Genomic DNA, 14,890 nt, shown 5'->3' with positions numbered 1-14,890 from the left:
AAGTTTCAAACAGCCACCGGCACAAACAGATGAGCTAGACCTTAGACCACTGGTCAACTTATTTACAACGTACCTACTGCGTGCCCAACAGATACGTGATCCAAAAGTCTATTAATTTTACCATCGGGACCTAAGAGAGAGGAGGCAGCATTGGCAAAGATCATATCAACTTGGATCACCAGGAAAATTAGCCTGGCGTACAAGCAAGAGGGCTCTTCCACAGGTTACAAGCTCACTCAACAAGAGGGGTGGCAGCCTCATGGGCAGTACTTACCAGAGTGTTGGTGGAAGAAATATGCAGAATGGCCAGCTGGAGTTCCTGTGCGACCTTGGCCAGACACTATAAACGAAGGGTAATGTCAACTAGTACAACTAGATTTGGAACAGCAGTGATGTTGACCTTTTCAGTCAAAATAAAGTCTATTCATGAAGCATTAAGAAGGATTGTTAATTTATTTGATTATCCTGCCCTAGATAGCCAAGTTAGATCCCAGGTGTGCTAATGTGAGGCTGGTCAGGAAAATGGAAAATTATTACCAATACTTATCATATTTTTCCTTTCCTGGCAGGTCCTCATATCAGCACAACTTTGCTTCCCTCCCTAAGTGGCCTGTCGCTGCTAAATATAGAAGAACAAGAGGGAGGGAAGGGGGAAGGGTGGGGCTCTCTTTTTATGTTCTAGGGTAAAGGTGGCCCTGAGGGTTCATAGGAGGAGTAAAACCAGGTGTGCTGATGTGAGGTCCGGCCAGGAAAGGAAAATTACGGTAAGTATTGGTAACAATTTTCTGTTTTTTGCATAGCAGGGAAAAGAGAAACAAACTGGGGTATAAAACAAGCTAGATAACACTATTGGATTTTGTAGGATTATTCTGATGAAGTAATATTACACAATCAACCTTGATAACAAAAAAGTTACATTCTCATATAAATTATAATGCAGTTTATTTGGTGTCCTTATATTATCAATTTTTGTATACCCATGAGGCAAGATGCTGTGTTTTAAAGACTAAAAAATAACATTTGTGTGCATTTGTGTTTGTAGTTTGAAGAGTATAGTCAGACAATAGTTTGCCCATGTTCTGTTATTTAGGGTGATCAAAGGGGGAAAGTGGGCGTCTATGTTCAGGATGGGAAAAGTGGGTTAAAGTAAAGTGCATTAAAGCGAGAGAAGGATGAGTCTGTTTTAAGGATCATCTGCATATTTAAAATTTATTTATAGCCAAAACTTTTTTTGTTTTTTTAGAATTGGGAAGCATTAGTCAGGTTTACTGCTATCCAATGCTTTGTTAAGCCGGCCATAGATGGTTCGAATCTAGGCTGGTTCAGCGGGAACCGCCCAAGATTCGAACCGTTTAAGGGCAGACTGAATGCACTCAAGTTGATCGATTGATCAACTTGGGTACAACAAGCCTGTCAGATTTTACATGTGATTATTGCGAGTGGCTGCTATAGCCACTCGCACTAATCACTGTGTTCTCCTGGCAGGGACGGCTTCCCCTGCCTTCCAACTGGGAGAAAATAATGTCTCCACTGGAGGGATTCCCCCATCAACACTAACTGTGTTAATGGGGGAATCAACCAATTTTATTTCCTGCAACCCATGGCACCCTAGTCAGAGCTCCAGAGCTTTGATGCTTACAGCTCTGTGTAACGTTTTACAGACATAGAGGGGTGGGTGTGTTGTATCCACGGGGTATATATTTTTAGGAATTTCTTAAGCTTATCAAGGAGGAAGTTAGCAAGCTTTTCATTGAAGAAAACGGTGTCTATGTGATGACAGACCTCTGTGAAAGAAACAATTAGCTGTTTCCAAGCTCTTGCTATAGTTTGTTTAGCTGTCAGTAAAATGTACGTTACCAATTTAAATTGAGATCTCGTGAGACCTTCGGCTTTAAATGTAGTAAGACGTGCCAAGGGTTTCTAGGGAAGGAACATGTCAGCAATGATTAATAAAAGAAAAAATCCTACGAGCCACACTGAACCCAGTGCTAAATTTAAGCACTACTCAGCCGCATGCATGAAACACGTCTCGTATTGCGTGTAGATAGCAAATAAATAAAAAGTAATGATGCGCTAAGGTGTGCTAGATGTGCCCCTATTGTGACACAAAAATTGTGCCACAGGTCATGCGATGGTGCAATACAGGTGACCCCCCAAGGTAATGCGCTCACCTCAGAGTATGTGACTAAGTCGCTAAACAAAGCCAGAGAACGCTTTTGAGCCACACCGGGCTCTGTGCAGATCACAGGATCACAGGCTCCAGCATGGGAACAGTCAATGGATAAGAAGAAAGAACCATATAGCGTAATAACGTTTTAAATGATTTATTCCAAAACCAGATAAAACACTCCCCCAAATGGGGTACTCACATTTTCAGGGTGGGTCAGTGCACCACTCTAAAGCAAGCATATAAATAGGTGAAGCAGTGAGGATATGGCGTCCGTCCCAACACCAGCAGCGACCGCTGCCTAACACTCCGTCCTGGAATTCCCCCTGATGATGACACTATGCCCTGTGTCGAAGACGCGTAGGGGAGGGGCCAGGACGGAATGTTAGGCAGTGGTCGCTGCTGGTGTTGGGACAGATGCCATATCCTCACTGCTTCACCTATTTACATGCTTGCTTTAGAGTGGTGCACTGACACACCCTGAAAATGTGAGTACCCCATTTGGGGGAGTGTTTTATCTGGTTTTGGAATAAATAATTTAAAGCGTTATTACGCTATATGGTTATTTCTTCTTATTCACTGACTGTTCCCGTGCTGGAGCCTGTGATCTGCACAGAGCCTGGGGTGGCTCAAAAGCGTTCTCTGACTTTGTTTAGTGACTTAATCACATACTCTGAGGTGAGCGCATTACCTTGGAAGGTCACCTGTATTGCACCATTGCATGGCCTGTGGCACGTGGAGATATTAAGCACGTTTGAATATGCCACCATTGAAGATCACACATAAGCACTTTATTATCTATGTGCAGGACTTTATACATGCTCAGTATATATTTATGTAGTTCAATTAGGACTATTGTGTATATTCATTTATATTAATTGTGTGGCACTAAGCACTTTACAGTTTGTTTGACACATGGCACTTTTTGGTATCTGTTTGCACTTATGATGTATATCTAAAGCAAATGTGGTTTCAGACTTGCAGTATTTGCTTATGCACTTAATATTTATCAGCTTTTTGCGATTATGTTTATTTAATTTTTTTCACAATATTTAGTGTGGTATACACTTCCACACACATTTTATGCACAATTGTTTGTGTCACAACAGGGGCACATCTAGCACACTTTAGCGCATCATTACTTTTTATTTATATGTCAGCAATGATTGTAAGAGTTTAAGAACTTTCTTCCAGAGCCTGGAAAGCACAGGGCAAGTCCACAATATATGGAGAACATCCACAGGAACAGAGCAGCCTCTGAAGCAGGCGATGGAGGAAGATGAGTAGAGGTGTGCTAAATGATACAGGACCATATACCATCTCAATACAAAAAGAAACAAATGCTACTGCGCTAAAAAGATTGCCTTAGGGTAAATGGGGAAGAAGATCTCCACAAATCACGCCCCCGCATCAGCTGTGCTGCCACTCTCACCAGGTCGGGGGAACCCAGAAGAAACTCTAAAAGAAAACAAGGACAGAGGGCGCACCAGCCTTGCGCATTACCTTTATAACACTGAAATGTATTTAAAGGTAAAATTGCATACTCATAAACGAGTGGTAAAATCAAGCAGATAATAAAAAGTCCATCATGTGCATCATCCAGCAAGATCTACTAGCCAGTATACTTGGGTGAGATGAAAGTCCAAATTAAAACGGACGTGTTTTGAGGGGTATCCCCTCTTCTTCAGAGCTCCATATACCATATCGGGATGATACAAATTTAAGTTTATTGATGGAGCATAAGGTTAACGTGGACCAGATTTGTGTCCAGTCTTCCTTATCTCTGGCCCTTTTAAGTTTCTGTTCCCATTTAGAAATGAAAGCGTGACTGTTAGGACTTTGGAGGTCATTCATTTGTGAGGAGATAGTGGAAATAAGTCTGGGAAAAAGAGGTATGCGATGGCAAATGTGCTCAAATATTGAGAGTCAGGGTGTCAGGTCTTTATTAGAAAGTACAGTTTTTAGCCAATGCTTAGTTAGTAAAAAGTTCAGGAGACGGAGCCTGATACTTGTCCCTGATTTCTGCCCAGGCGTAAACAGTGTGACTGTTGATGAAAGAGTAGAGGTTATAGAATTTGTGACAGAGTCACCAGTGAAATACACTGGGTGATACTAGCCCTGGGAAGTATAGTGGGTTACCTAAAAGATGGAGAAAGGGCAGGTGTGGTGAAATTAGAATGCTGGAGTACTTAGTGGAGGCTTAGGCTCTGAGTTTGTGGCTCATTAGAGGGCTTATAGATATGAATTTTGAAGGGAGTTATGTGAGCAATCGGAGAGAGATCAGACAGCAGTAAAGTGCTTCCAAATCGAACCATAAGAGAGGATGTTACTCGGTATAAAGAGAGATCAATGGAATAATCTGGACAACTAGGAAGTATTTGGTGAAATTTAGGAAACCCAAGCCCCCTTATTTCTTATGTATGAAAATAGTATGTTTGAGACTTATGGCTTTTTGTCAGCTCAGGCAAATCGCAAAACATAGTTCTGAAATAATCTGAGGGCATAGGAAGATATGGGGCAGGAAGGTGTAGAAGCTTCAGTAAAATTGTCATTTTTATGGCAATAATTCTTCTTATTAATGCTGTAAGACCAAGACGAAAGTAGTGCTTTTAGGCATTGGAAGGTTGAGGTGGACAAGTAAGTGGATTTCAAATTGATAGCAAAAATAACTTCTGAACAAAAATTAACCTTCACATCTCTTTTTCTTCCACGTAATCTCGTAATTAGAACAACTGAAGAAATAAGATTGTATTCATGAACAAAGTATCTCAGTGATGCCAACTGATGCAAAACAATCCATAATTTTTTGGCCAGTCGACTAAGTTTGATTGAATTTGATCAAAATTGAGTCAAAATTTATCGGAAGGGAAGTTATGGCTATTTGATTGTTGGCTGATTCAGTCATAATGATCGAAAACACACATCAATTGGATAAAAAAATGAAGCGCGTGTAACCCTCATTACGGAGCCCTGGATAGCAGTTAACCCTGACAGGGTTTTTAGCCTTTCTCCACTCTATTAAAACTAAAAAAAGTATATAGATACAATTTGATGATACTTAATAAATTGTTCACAATGGGGTGGAGGTACCAAAGGCTTAAAGATTAGAAAGGTCCATGCTTTCAGTCATGAGATCGTGGGCCTTGACTAGAAGGGCTGAACTTCAGGGTAGAGTAGTGTCACCTTATACTCCTCTGTGGCGTAATCCAAGCTTATCTCACTTTTTTGTGTATCCAGATCCAATCATCTGGACTAGATATGGGATAAAAACAGTGGGTGCAGTGGTTGGAAATGGGGTGTTGTTGACATTTGATGTGCTCAGAAGTAAGTACTGCTGGCAGAAAAAAATTAATTACTCTGAACAATTCAGAGACATAATAACTAGTGCTGTGTGACTTAAACCCAGGGCTTTTTTTCTCAAACAGTAGGTGCTGGAACTTAAACACGACCACACAAAACCCCTCTCTCTACACACACCCTCCAAATCACAACAAATAGTGGGTGTGTTCAGTCAAATTTTACAAAAACAGTAGGAGGGTCTTAAAGGGGCATTATTTACCAGGATTGCATTACATACAGAGTGCAGAGCTGTCACTTGTAAACACAGAAACCAGACTTCTGTGATTACAAGTGATTGAGGTGAGCAGGCACCAAAGTGTCTGAGCCAGAGGTGGTGGAACTGAGTTCCACCAAGTTCCCCCTCAAAAAAAGCCCTGCTTAAACTTATCTAAAACGTATACACATGAGATACACACAATCTATAAAGTGTTTAGTGCTCATAAAATACATTGAATAAAGTGCAGCAGTGCTCCAAACTTGTTAGGTGCCACACTCCCCCTTCAGTGACCCCACTCACCAAAAATAATGGATCCTCAGCTTTGCAGTCTGGGGTCGAAATAGGCTGTGATCTAATGATCTGGGGTATGAGGAATGGTTGCTCAGAGGCTTCTCCAGAAGGAAATCTTAAAACAGAGAGGATTCGCCATAGATGGGAAAACAGAGAGGAAACTCATAGTGAAATACCGCTAAAATAAAGTGCAAAGCGCAAGCTAGGGGCCACTACAGGAAATCATCCGGGTCTGCCGCTGGTCGCGTTCCACGGAGGCGGAAATTGGGTCAATGGTTTAGCGTGAACCAGAGAAGTACATCAACGTGTTTTGCCCTTCCTCTAGTGCGTCATCAAAGGACATCACTTCCGGTTCCATGCAATTTATACCTGAGGAGCAGTCCGTCCTCCCTCATAGAGAAAAAGTAGTGACCAATTACAATCAGTGTAAGATACACCAACTTCCTTCTCAATAACATCACTTCCTGTTGCCAGATATATAGAAAAACTTTAATATAGATAAAAGCCATAATGGCGGAGCAATATTGTTTGACAAAACATATTACAATGAATAATGCTATGAATTACATAATATCCAATAAATACTATAAAATGTAAGAAAATAATATTAAAAAATGCAAACAGAGAGAGATAAGAATAAGAAAAGAAAAAAATGAAAATGAAAATAAAAATTAAAAAAAATTAAATAAAATTAAATAAAAATAAAAACAAAAATAAAATAAAAATTAAAAAATAAAATGAAAATACAAATACACCCAAACGAAAAATAAAATAAAATAAAATAGAATAAAAATAAACATAAAAATAAAATTAAATTAAAATTAAGAGTAACAATAAAAATAAAAATAAAATAAAATAAAAATAAACATAGAATGGGGTTGGAATTGGCGAGGAGATCAGAACAAAAGATATTTTCTACCAATTGGACAGGAAACAGTTGAGATCCAGCTCTATATTTAAGTCATGGGGACTCATGGTACGAAGCCTATGGATCCATTGGGTATCATTCTGTGAGATAGCCTTCTTGAGATTGGATCCCCTCCAATGCTCCTCTACTTTATCTATCCCGCAGAATGTAAGACCACTTGGATCTTTGTTGTGGAACAATCTAAGTTGGTTAGACAAACTGTGATGCTTGTAACCCTTTTAAATTCTGTTAACATGCTCCCTTAGCCTTATCTCCAATTTCCTTGTGATCCTCCCCACATACTGGAGACCACAAGGACAGGACAAAAGGTAGGCGACATGTGTGGTCCCACAGGTAATACATTTTTTTATTTCAAACGACCTACCCTGAGAGTAGGAACTGAAATAGGTAGTTTTCCTTTTCCTGTGCTTGGAAGTTCTACAGATCACACATTTGCCACAACTGAAAAAAACAGCTTGGTCCAAAAAAGTAAATAACTTTTTGGGGGGATTGATAACATTATGTGCTCTCTATCTTTCAATAACAAGGGCCAATGTTCTCTAATTATCTTTTCAAATTATATATATTGTCTAGTATACCCAGTTAGAAAAGCCACACCATACTCTTTCTTCTTGTTAACTTTACTTTTGAATAACGATTCCCTATCCACCTCTCCAATAGTTTCTTTCATTCTTTTTAGATCTTTCAAATCATATCCCCTTTTCTTGAAATCTTTCCAAAATCAATTCTTCTTTTATGTCATAGTCTTCTTTTTTATTGGAATTCCTTCTTACCCTTAACATCTGGCTTTTTGGAATACCACCTAATCACCAAGGGTGATGGCAACTGCCTAATGGAATATATCCATTTCTGTCAACATCTTTGAAGAAAGAGTTAATAGTTTTCCATTTTCTTTCAATATGGTAAGATCCAGGAAATTCACCATTTGGTGACTATAAATTTCTGGGATCCAACCTCAAGAAGGCTATCTCACAGAATGAGACTCAATGGATCTAAAAGCTTCCTACCATGAGTCCCCATGACTTAAATATAGAGCTGGATCTCAACTGTTTCCTGTTCAATTGGTAGAAAATATCTTTTGTGCTGATCCCCTCGCCAATTCCAACTCCATTCTATGTTTATTTTTATTTTATTTTATTTTTTTTGCATTTTATTTTTCATTTTTATTTTATCTTTGTTTTTATTTTATTTTGTTTTATTTTATTTTCATTTTTATTTTTTTATTTTCTTATTCATATATCTCTCTGTTCGCATTTTTTAATATTATTTTCCTACATTTTATAGTATTTATTGGATATTATGGCATTCATAGCATTATTCATTGTAATATGTTTTATCAAACAATATTGCTCCACCATTGTGGCTTTTATCTATATTAAAGTTTTTCTATGTAGCTGGCAACAGGAAGTGATGTTATTGAGAAGGAAGTTGGTGTATCTTACACTGATCGTAATTGGTCACTACTTTTTCTCTATGAGGGAGGAGGTACTGCTCCTCGGGTATAGATTGATTGCATGGAACCGGAAGTGATGTCCTTTGATGACGCCCTGGAAGAGGGGCGAAACCTGCCGACGTACTTCCGGTTCACGCTAAACCATTGACGCAATTTCCGCCTCCATGGAATGCACGCCAACTGGCGGCAAACTCAGATGATTTCAAACTGATGCCGGCTATCCTGTAGTGGTAGCTAGCTTGCGCTTTGCATTTTATTTTAGCGATATTTCACTATGAGTTTCCTCTCTGTTTTCCCATCTATGGAGTGTGGTGAATCCTCTCTGTTTTAAGATTTCCTTCTGGAGAAGCCTCAGAGCAACCATGCCTCATACCCCAAATCATTAGATCACAACCTATTTCGACCCCAGACTGCAAACCTGAGGGTCCATTATTTTTGGTGAGTGGGGTTACCGAAGGGGGAGTGTGGCACCTAATAAGTTTGGAGCACCGCTGCACTTTATTCAATGTATTTTATGAGCACTAAGCACTTTATAGATTGTGTGTATCTCACGTGTATAAGTTTTATATAAGCTTAATTCACACAGCACTAGTTATTATGTCTCAGAATTGTTCAGAGTAATTAATTTTTTTCTGCCAGCGATGTTTATATTCTTTTCACTGTTTAAGGTTGTAGCACCTTTGCACAGCTGCTGCAGTCTTTCATATATCACGATATATCACAATTTGATCACCTTAGCTTTTTTATCGTTTATTATCAGAAGTAAGTACCAGCTCCCCAGCTCGCATCTGTTTCCTTTCCTCCAGTTCAGACATGCTTTTTCTGCCCAATTTGGGTCCTCCACTCTGGATGTGCAGGCTGGCGAACTGGAATCGCTGCTCAGGGATAAAGACCTACCTAAAGCCTTGTCTACTATCTACAAGGAATTATTCATAGATACTACAAAGGCTCTAGCATCCTGTCGTGCTGCATGTATGTCGGAGTTCTCACAGCTTTACAAAGATGATTGGGATAATGTATAGAGGAACCACGTTTGCCAGACTGGTGTCGGCGCGTGATCACTTGATACAGTTCAAGTTCCTTCATAGGATATACTACACCCCTGCTAAACTAACAAGGATTTTCCCTGCGCACATGTTGAACTGTTGGAGGTGTGATCCACCTGGGGCAGATTTTTTGCACATCTTCTGGCTTTGCCTGCACATCCGGCAGTTCTGGGTGGGGGTGCTGGACTGTGTTAGGTCGGTCACTACGATCACCATTGCACCATCTATAGAAGTCTGTCTGTTGGGCTTGGTGGACACATTAGCACCCAAAAATGTGATCTGTACTTTGCTCACATTGCTCTTGTACTATGCCCGCAAAGTGATTATCTTATCATGGAAGAAACTGTCGGCCCCTACCATTATGGCCTGGAAGGCATTGATTAATAAGGCTCTACCGATGTATGAAGCCACATATCTCAACAGAGGGGTACCTGATAAGTTTAAAAAGGTGTGGGGTGGTTGGATAGAAAACAGCTCAACAGCATCAGATTAACTGCCTCCTGGTTGATGGTTGTCATATTTGGTGAGCAGTGAGGCTTGTGTAAGCCTGGATGGGAACCTATAACTTCCCCTGGTACAGCAGGGGTGGATATTGTGCTGCATATAATGAATATGTATTGTGTGTACCCCTTTCTTTCCTTGCTATGATTTCTCTCTGGAAGGATCTCTGACGTTTTCTTTTATTTGGTCTGGGAGCTGCATTGTACACTGGTGCTGTTAAATTGTAGTGCTGAATGTTTACTATGTTCCGAGTTTGTATTCTTTTTTTCTCTATGAGAAAAACCTTTAATTAAAATAATTTTCAAAAAAAGATTATAAAAGTGAATGTTCACTGAGTTTTGCGAATAAGATGAAGCAGTGTTTACTTCCATATAAAAATCATGTTCATTTAATAACATTCACTTTGGAACGTGAAACAACCGATTGCTAAGTGAACAGCCAATTGGGAAGTCATTGTCATTTGAAAAATCATTTTAACCTGCGTGAGAATTTTGGACAGCTGTAGTTATGTGTTCCAAAGTTAGTGAACGTTTCGTTGTTCTAAATGGCTTTGGCCATCTTTCTACATACAGTTCCCTCAATCTCCCTGTGCTAGACTTTGAATTCAAACTGTCACATCATATGAAGAAAACTATCCCACATTTCTGAGTGTGATCAAACTGAGCCTATCTTATCAGTGAACCTCATTGCACTACTGCAATACAGCTAAAACCCATACAAACAGCTAAATAAACCCTAAGAATAAAATGGACAACTTATATTTACCTTCAAAATGCAAAAGGAATTTTATAAGTGAAAACAACTACATCACGCTCTTATCCTTTATGACATTATATCTATCCCATTGACATTAAAGTGTTTGTAAAGTCACATAGTGACTGGTATCACCTCTGGATTATGCTGGCATTAAGTACTGTGTATGTGTTTTTTTTAACATGAAAAGGCTAAATTCCTTTTCTTACACCACAGCTGTGCGGTCAGGTTATCCCCCTCCGCTCTTCCTCCCCGAACTATGGAGAGAAGCGGGAGGAGGGGCTGAGATTCCCCTGTGACGTCAGCCGGCCATTCCGAGGGAAGCCACGTGACCGCACAGCCGCGGGTGTTGGAAAAGGTATTTAGCCTTTTCATTAAAAAAAACCCACATACACTGTAGTATGATGTGTATTAATGCCAGCATAATCTGGAGGGGGTACATGTATTTTTGCTGCATATTGCAGCTGAATAGCGGTGGTAGGGGCAGGGAGGAGAGTCGCTCTCATGCTGACAGGCAAGGAGGGAGGGGGAGAGGAGCAGGCTGATGGAGGCATGTAAACTGACCACGGTATTATATCTCAGCAACCATGATTACTGTGGTCAGCAGTGCACAGACAGGTGGATACAGGAACAGGCAGGATCAACCAGGTATATTGCAAAATAGGAAGGGGCAAATTACATGGCACAAGCACTGTGCTATAGATCATGCCTTAAAAGAACAGGATCTTTGTATTTATTTTTAGGGTTACAACCACTTTAACAGCTGCAAATATATATGTCCCATTGAAATCCAACCCCATCTATCAATTGGCAGATATTAACAAGATAATGATTTTATATGTGAGAAATGACCGTGACTACTTACATGGAAGAACTCTTTGGCAGGCCCATTGAATTTGTTGGAACTGGTGTTGGAGGTAATGAAGGAAGAACAGAACTAAGAAAGGCAACGGGGTTTTGAATTCGTGGAGGAGATACAGGATTTTGTAATACAGTCTGTGCTTGGAATTGATTCTTGCTTGGCAGTGTAGAAGGTGGTGAAGATAATGTTGAATCTGTAGCATTGAATGGAGATTGCCGAGTAGAGGACAAAAATGTTGCAAACTCAGGATAAGTGCTGGTGGTATTCTGAGTGGCAGCTGTCCATGGCCTTGTAGGTGCAACAGTGTTAGCTGTAAGCAGTGGGTATACATTTACTAGATCTTGACTTGAAATTTGCTGCTGAGGACGAGCAAACATGTAAGGTGATCCAGAATTTGGGACAGCTGTATTCAGTGGGACATCTCTTGCTGTGGAATTGGAGGTTGAAGGTTGAAATTGCTGCTCGTTGATAACCTGATTATGTAGCTGTTGTAATTTCATCGGATCTCTGTAAAATACACATTGATATTTGTTAGCAAACTCTTACTTGGGTAACACTTATAAGAAGATACTAATTATTACATCTGTTCTGAGGAGAATACGTCTTAGCTTTTGTAAGTAAATGTTTATTTTACATAGAGAACATTCTATTCTCTTTAGTAAATCAACACTATTCTCTTTATCACCCAGCAGCATTAAATTCATGGGCCCAGTAGGCAGTGATGTGTGAAAAATCTATGGGACATAGAGTGGTAATGGTGGCTTAGAGATTTCATTGAGTGTTTTGGAAGAACAAAGATGACGTTTGTTCAGTCACAACTTTTAAAGTGTATGTAACAATAAACTTCTCTTATGTGGGTATTTATTGGGGCACATGTTGGATATACCTTTCAAAGTGTTTTGTTACATCTGTATGATAATTTGAAAAAAAAATATATACCTGTTGATCTTCTTGGAAATCTTATGAGCAGATAACTTCCTGTAACCTCTGCCAAATGTTATTAATTACATTGACTAAATTACTACACCCTTCTATGTTTTGGACAATATAGGTGGGGTTGGTTTCCATAGTCCTATTTTGTTTTTGTTGCCCTGATACAGAAGGTTGAGAAATTATTATCCTTGAAGAGGAAGTGTTTTACTGCCAAAATCACCAGGTGAAAAAAAAAGCTAAAAACAAATGCTTGAAAGAAAACAATGCAGCCATCACATCTGTTTGTTTTGAGGTTTAGATATCCTTTAATTGAAAACACTAAAAAAATAATAGTTTTCACATTTTTGTTTTAGCCCTATAGTAACTTTGTTTTATTCATTTTAAAATTAGGGCATTTTATGGTTTCTAAAGTGGTCATAGTTCAAGTTACATTTTGTTATCACACATGACTTTGTGTACCCAAATAGATACTGTATATACATTACAGATCAAACATTTTGGAACAACCCTTTTCCCATTTTTATTAAAATATACACAGTTCAATGTCTCAATGTAACACAGTTCAATGTCTCAATGTACTCTGAAATTAAACTATAGAACAAATAAACAACTGGAAATAAAAATGAAATCCTGCATTCGTTTGGTTTAATTAAAATGTCTAATTTGCCAAAGTAGACACTTTGTGCAGATACTACAGCCAAACCTTCTTTGTAGCATTCTTTCTACAATGAAAATCAAATATTACGTCCCAGACCATAAAGGCTCATGCACACAGTACTACAACAGCGCCAAAAGTGCTCTGTTTTGTCGCGTTTAGCCGCGTTTTTACATTAGCGTTATTGCGTTTTTTGGCGTTAGCATTTTGGGCGTTTTTCATTAAAAATACTCTTAAAATGCCTAAAAACGTCAAACGCGGGTAAACGCGCCTTGACGTGTTTAGTCGCGTTTAGATGCGTTTTTGGGGTTTTTTGTTTTTACAGCTCGTTTTTACTGCTCCTGGAAGAACAGGCTGTTGTTTTTTCCTACTGCCCCTAAATGCTTATGCCTTCAAACGTCTCTCTGACAGTTTATGTGTGCACGGACACATAGGCTAACATGGAGGGGCTTTTAGAGGCAGTTAAAGCGAAGTTCCACACAAAAATGGAACTTCCGCTTTTCGGAACCCTCCCCCCCTCCGGTGTCACATTTGGCACCTTTCAAGGGGGAAGGGGGTGCAGATACCTGTCTAAGACACCCACTTCCGGCATAGACTCCCATGGGAGTCTACGCCTCTTCCCGTCCCCACCGCGCTGTCTCCTGGGAACACACAGCTCCCAGGAGAGAGCAGGGACCACTTGGGACGCGCAGCGCGACTCGCGCATGCGCAGTAGGGAACCGGGAAGTGAAGCCGCAACGCTTCACTTCCTGATACCCTCACCTAGGATGGCGGCGGCAGCTGCCGAGAACCGAGCGGGTTCTCGGCGTCCCCTGCCCACACCGCTGGACCCTGGAACAGGTAAGTGGCCATGTATTAAAAGTCAGCAGCTGAAGTATTTGTAGCTGCTGGCTTTTAATATTTTTTTTTTTGGCGGTGTGGGTGAACCCCCGCTTTAAAAAAATGTCAACTGCCACTAACAGCTCCTGTAAAAACGTCCTGTGTGCATGATCCCTAACACTCTTTCCTTCATTTTTGGCAGTGGGTGTTACAACATGAGGAACTATTGTTTTGCCTAACCAACAGAACATAAGTACCCTGTGGGATTGAACCGAAGAGTTCACATTTTGATTTGTTGGTCCACAAGAACTTCTTCTTATCTTCAGTAATCCTCTGGCTATGGTTATTGACCTAAACAAGCATACGAGCATACACCTACATCCCTATTAATCGTTAATAAAAAGGGAGGAGTAATGTAATGTGAGCTGACACACACGGAGCTGTGCTTTCAGCATTCTCTTGTGCCCCTTTTGGCCAGAAGAAGAAAACCAATTAAAGGCACAGTTACAACAGCCAATGGGAGAGACTGTACTGAACTGCAGGGAGAGCTGCAATGGATTCTGGGACATGCAGTTCCCACACAAAACAGCCCTATAGACTGGTATACAGGGAGAAATACAAATTCATTGCTGACAGGAAAGTAAAAGACTCCATTTTGTGTCCTGAGTAGGGATGAGCTTCCGTTTGAGTCGAACCCATGTTAGACTGGAACATCTGCTGTTCGATCGTTCGCCGAATTGTGAACGTTATGGGCCGTTCACACCAAATTCGTGTGGCGCGCCACGGCCCATAATTCACTGCGGCATCGCAGTGCATTGCTGGCTGATGATTGGCCAAGCATGCACTATAACCCGCATGCTTGGCCAATCACAGCGACGTCAGTAGAGAGAGCTGTAATTGGCCAAAGCCAGGGTGGATTTGGCCAA

General features: G+C 40.2%; 1 protein-coding gene across 4 annotated transcripts in view; it reads right to left on the bottom strand.

Moving 5' to 3' along the window:
* MYPN (myopalladin) overlaps nt 1-14,890 on the bottom strand; it is a 290,321-nt gene that overhangs the window by 37,191 nt on the left and 238,240 nt on the right. For all 4 annotated transcript variants that reach the window (XM_073596444.1, XM_073596445.1, XM_073596446.1 and 1 more), the window contains one exon: nt 11,561-12,064. In XM_073596444.1, coding sequence (XP_073452545.1) covers nt 11,561-12,064 — 504 coding nt within the window. The remainder of the gene's footprint in view (nt 1-11,560; nt 12,065-14,890) is intronic.

The sequence above is a fragment of the Aquarana catesbeiana genome, linkage group LG08 (genome assembly GCF_042186555.1).
Source record: "Aquarana catesbeiana isolate 2022-GZ linkage group LG08, ASM4218655v1, whole genome shotgun sequence".
Lineage (NCBI taxonomy): Eukaryota > Metazoa > Chordata > Amphibia > Anura > Ranidae > Aquarana > Aquarana catesbeiana.
Note: the sequence above shows the minus strand (reverse complement) of the source record. Positions and strands in the feature narration are given on the sequence as shown.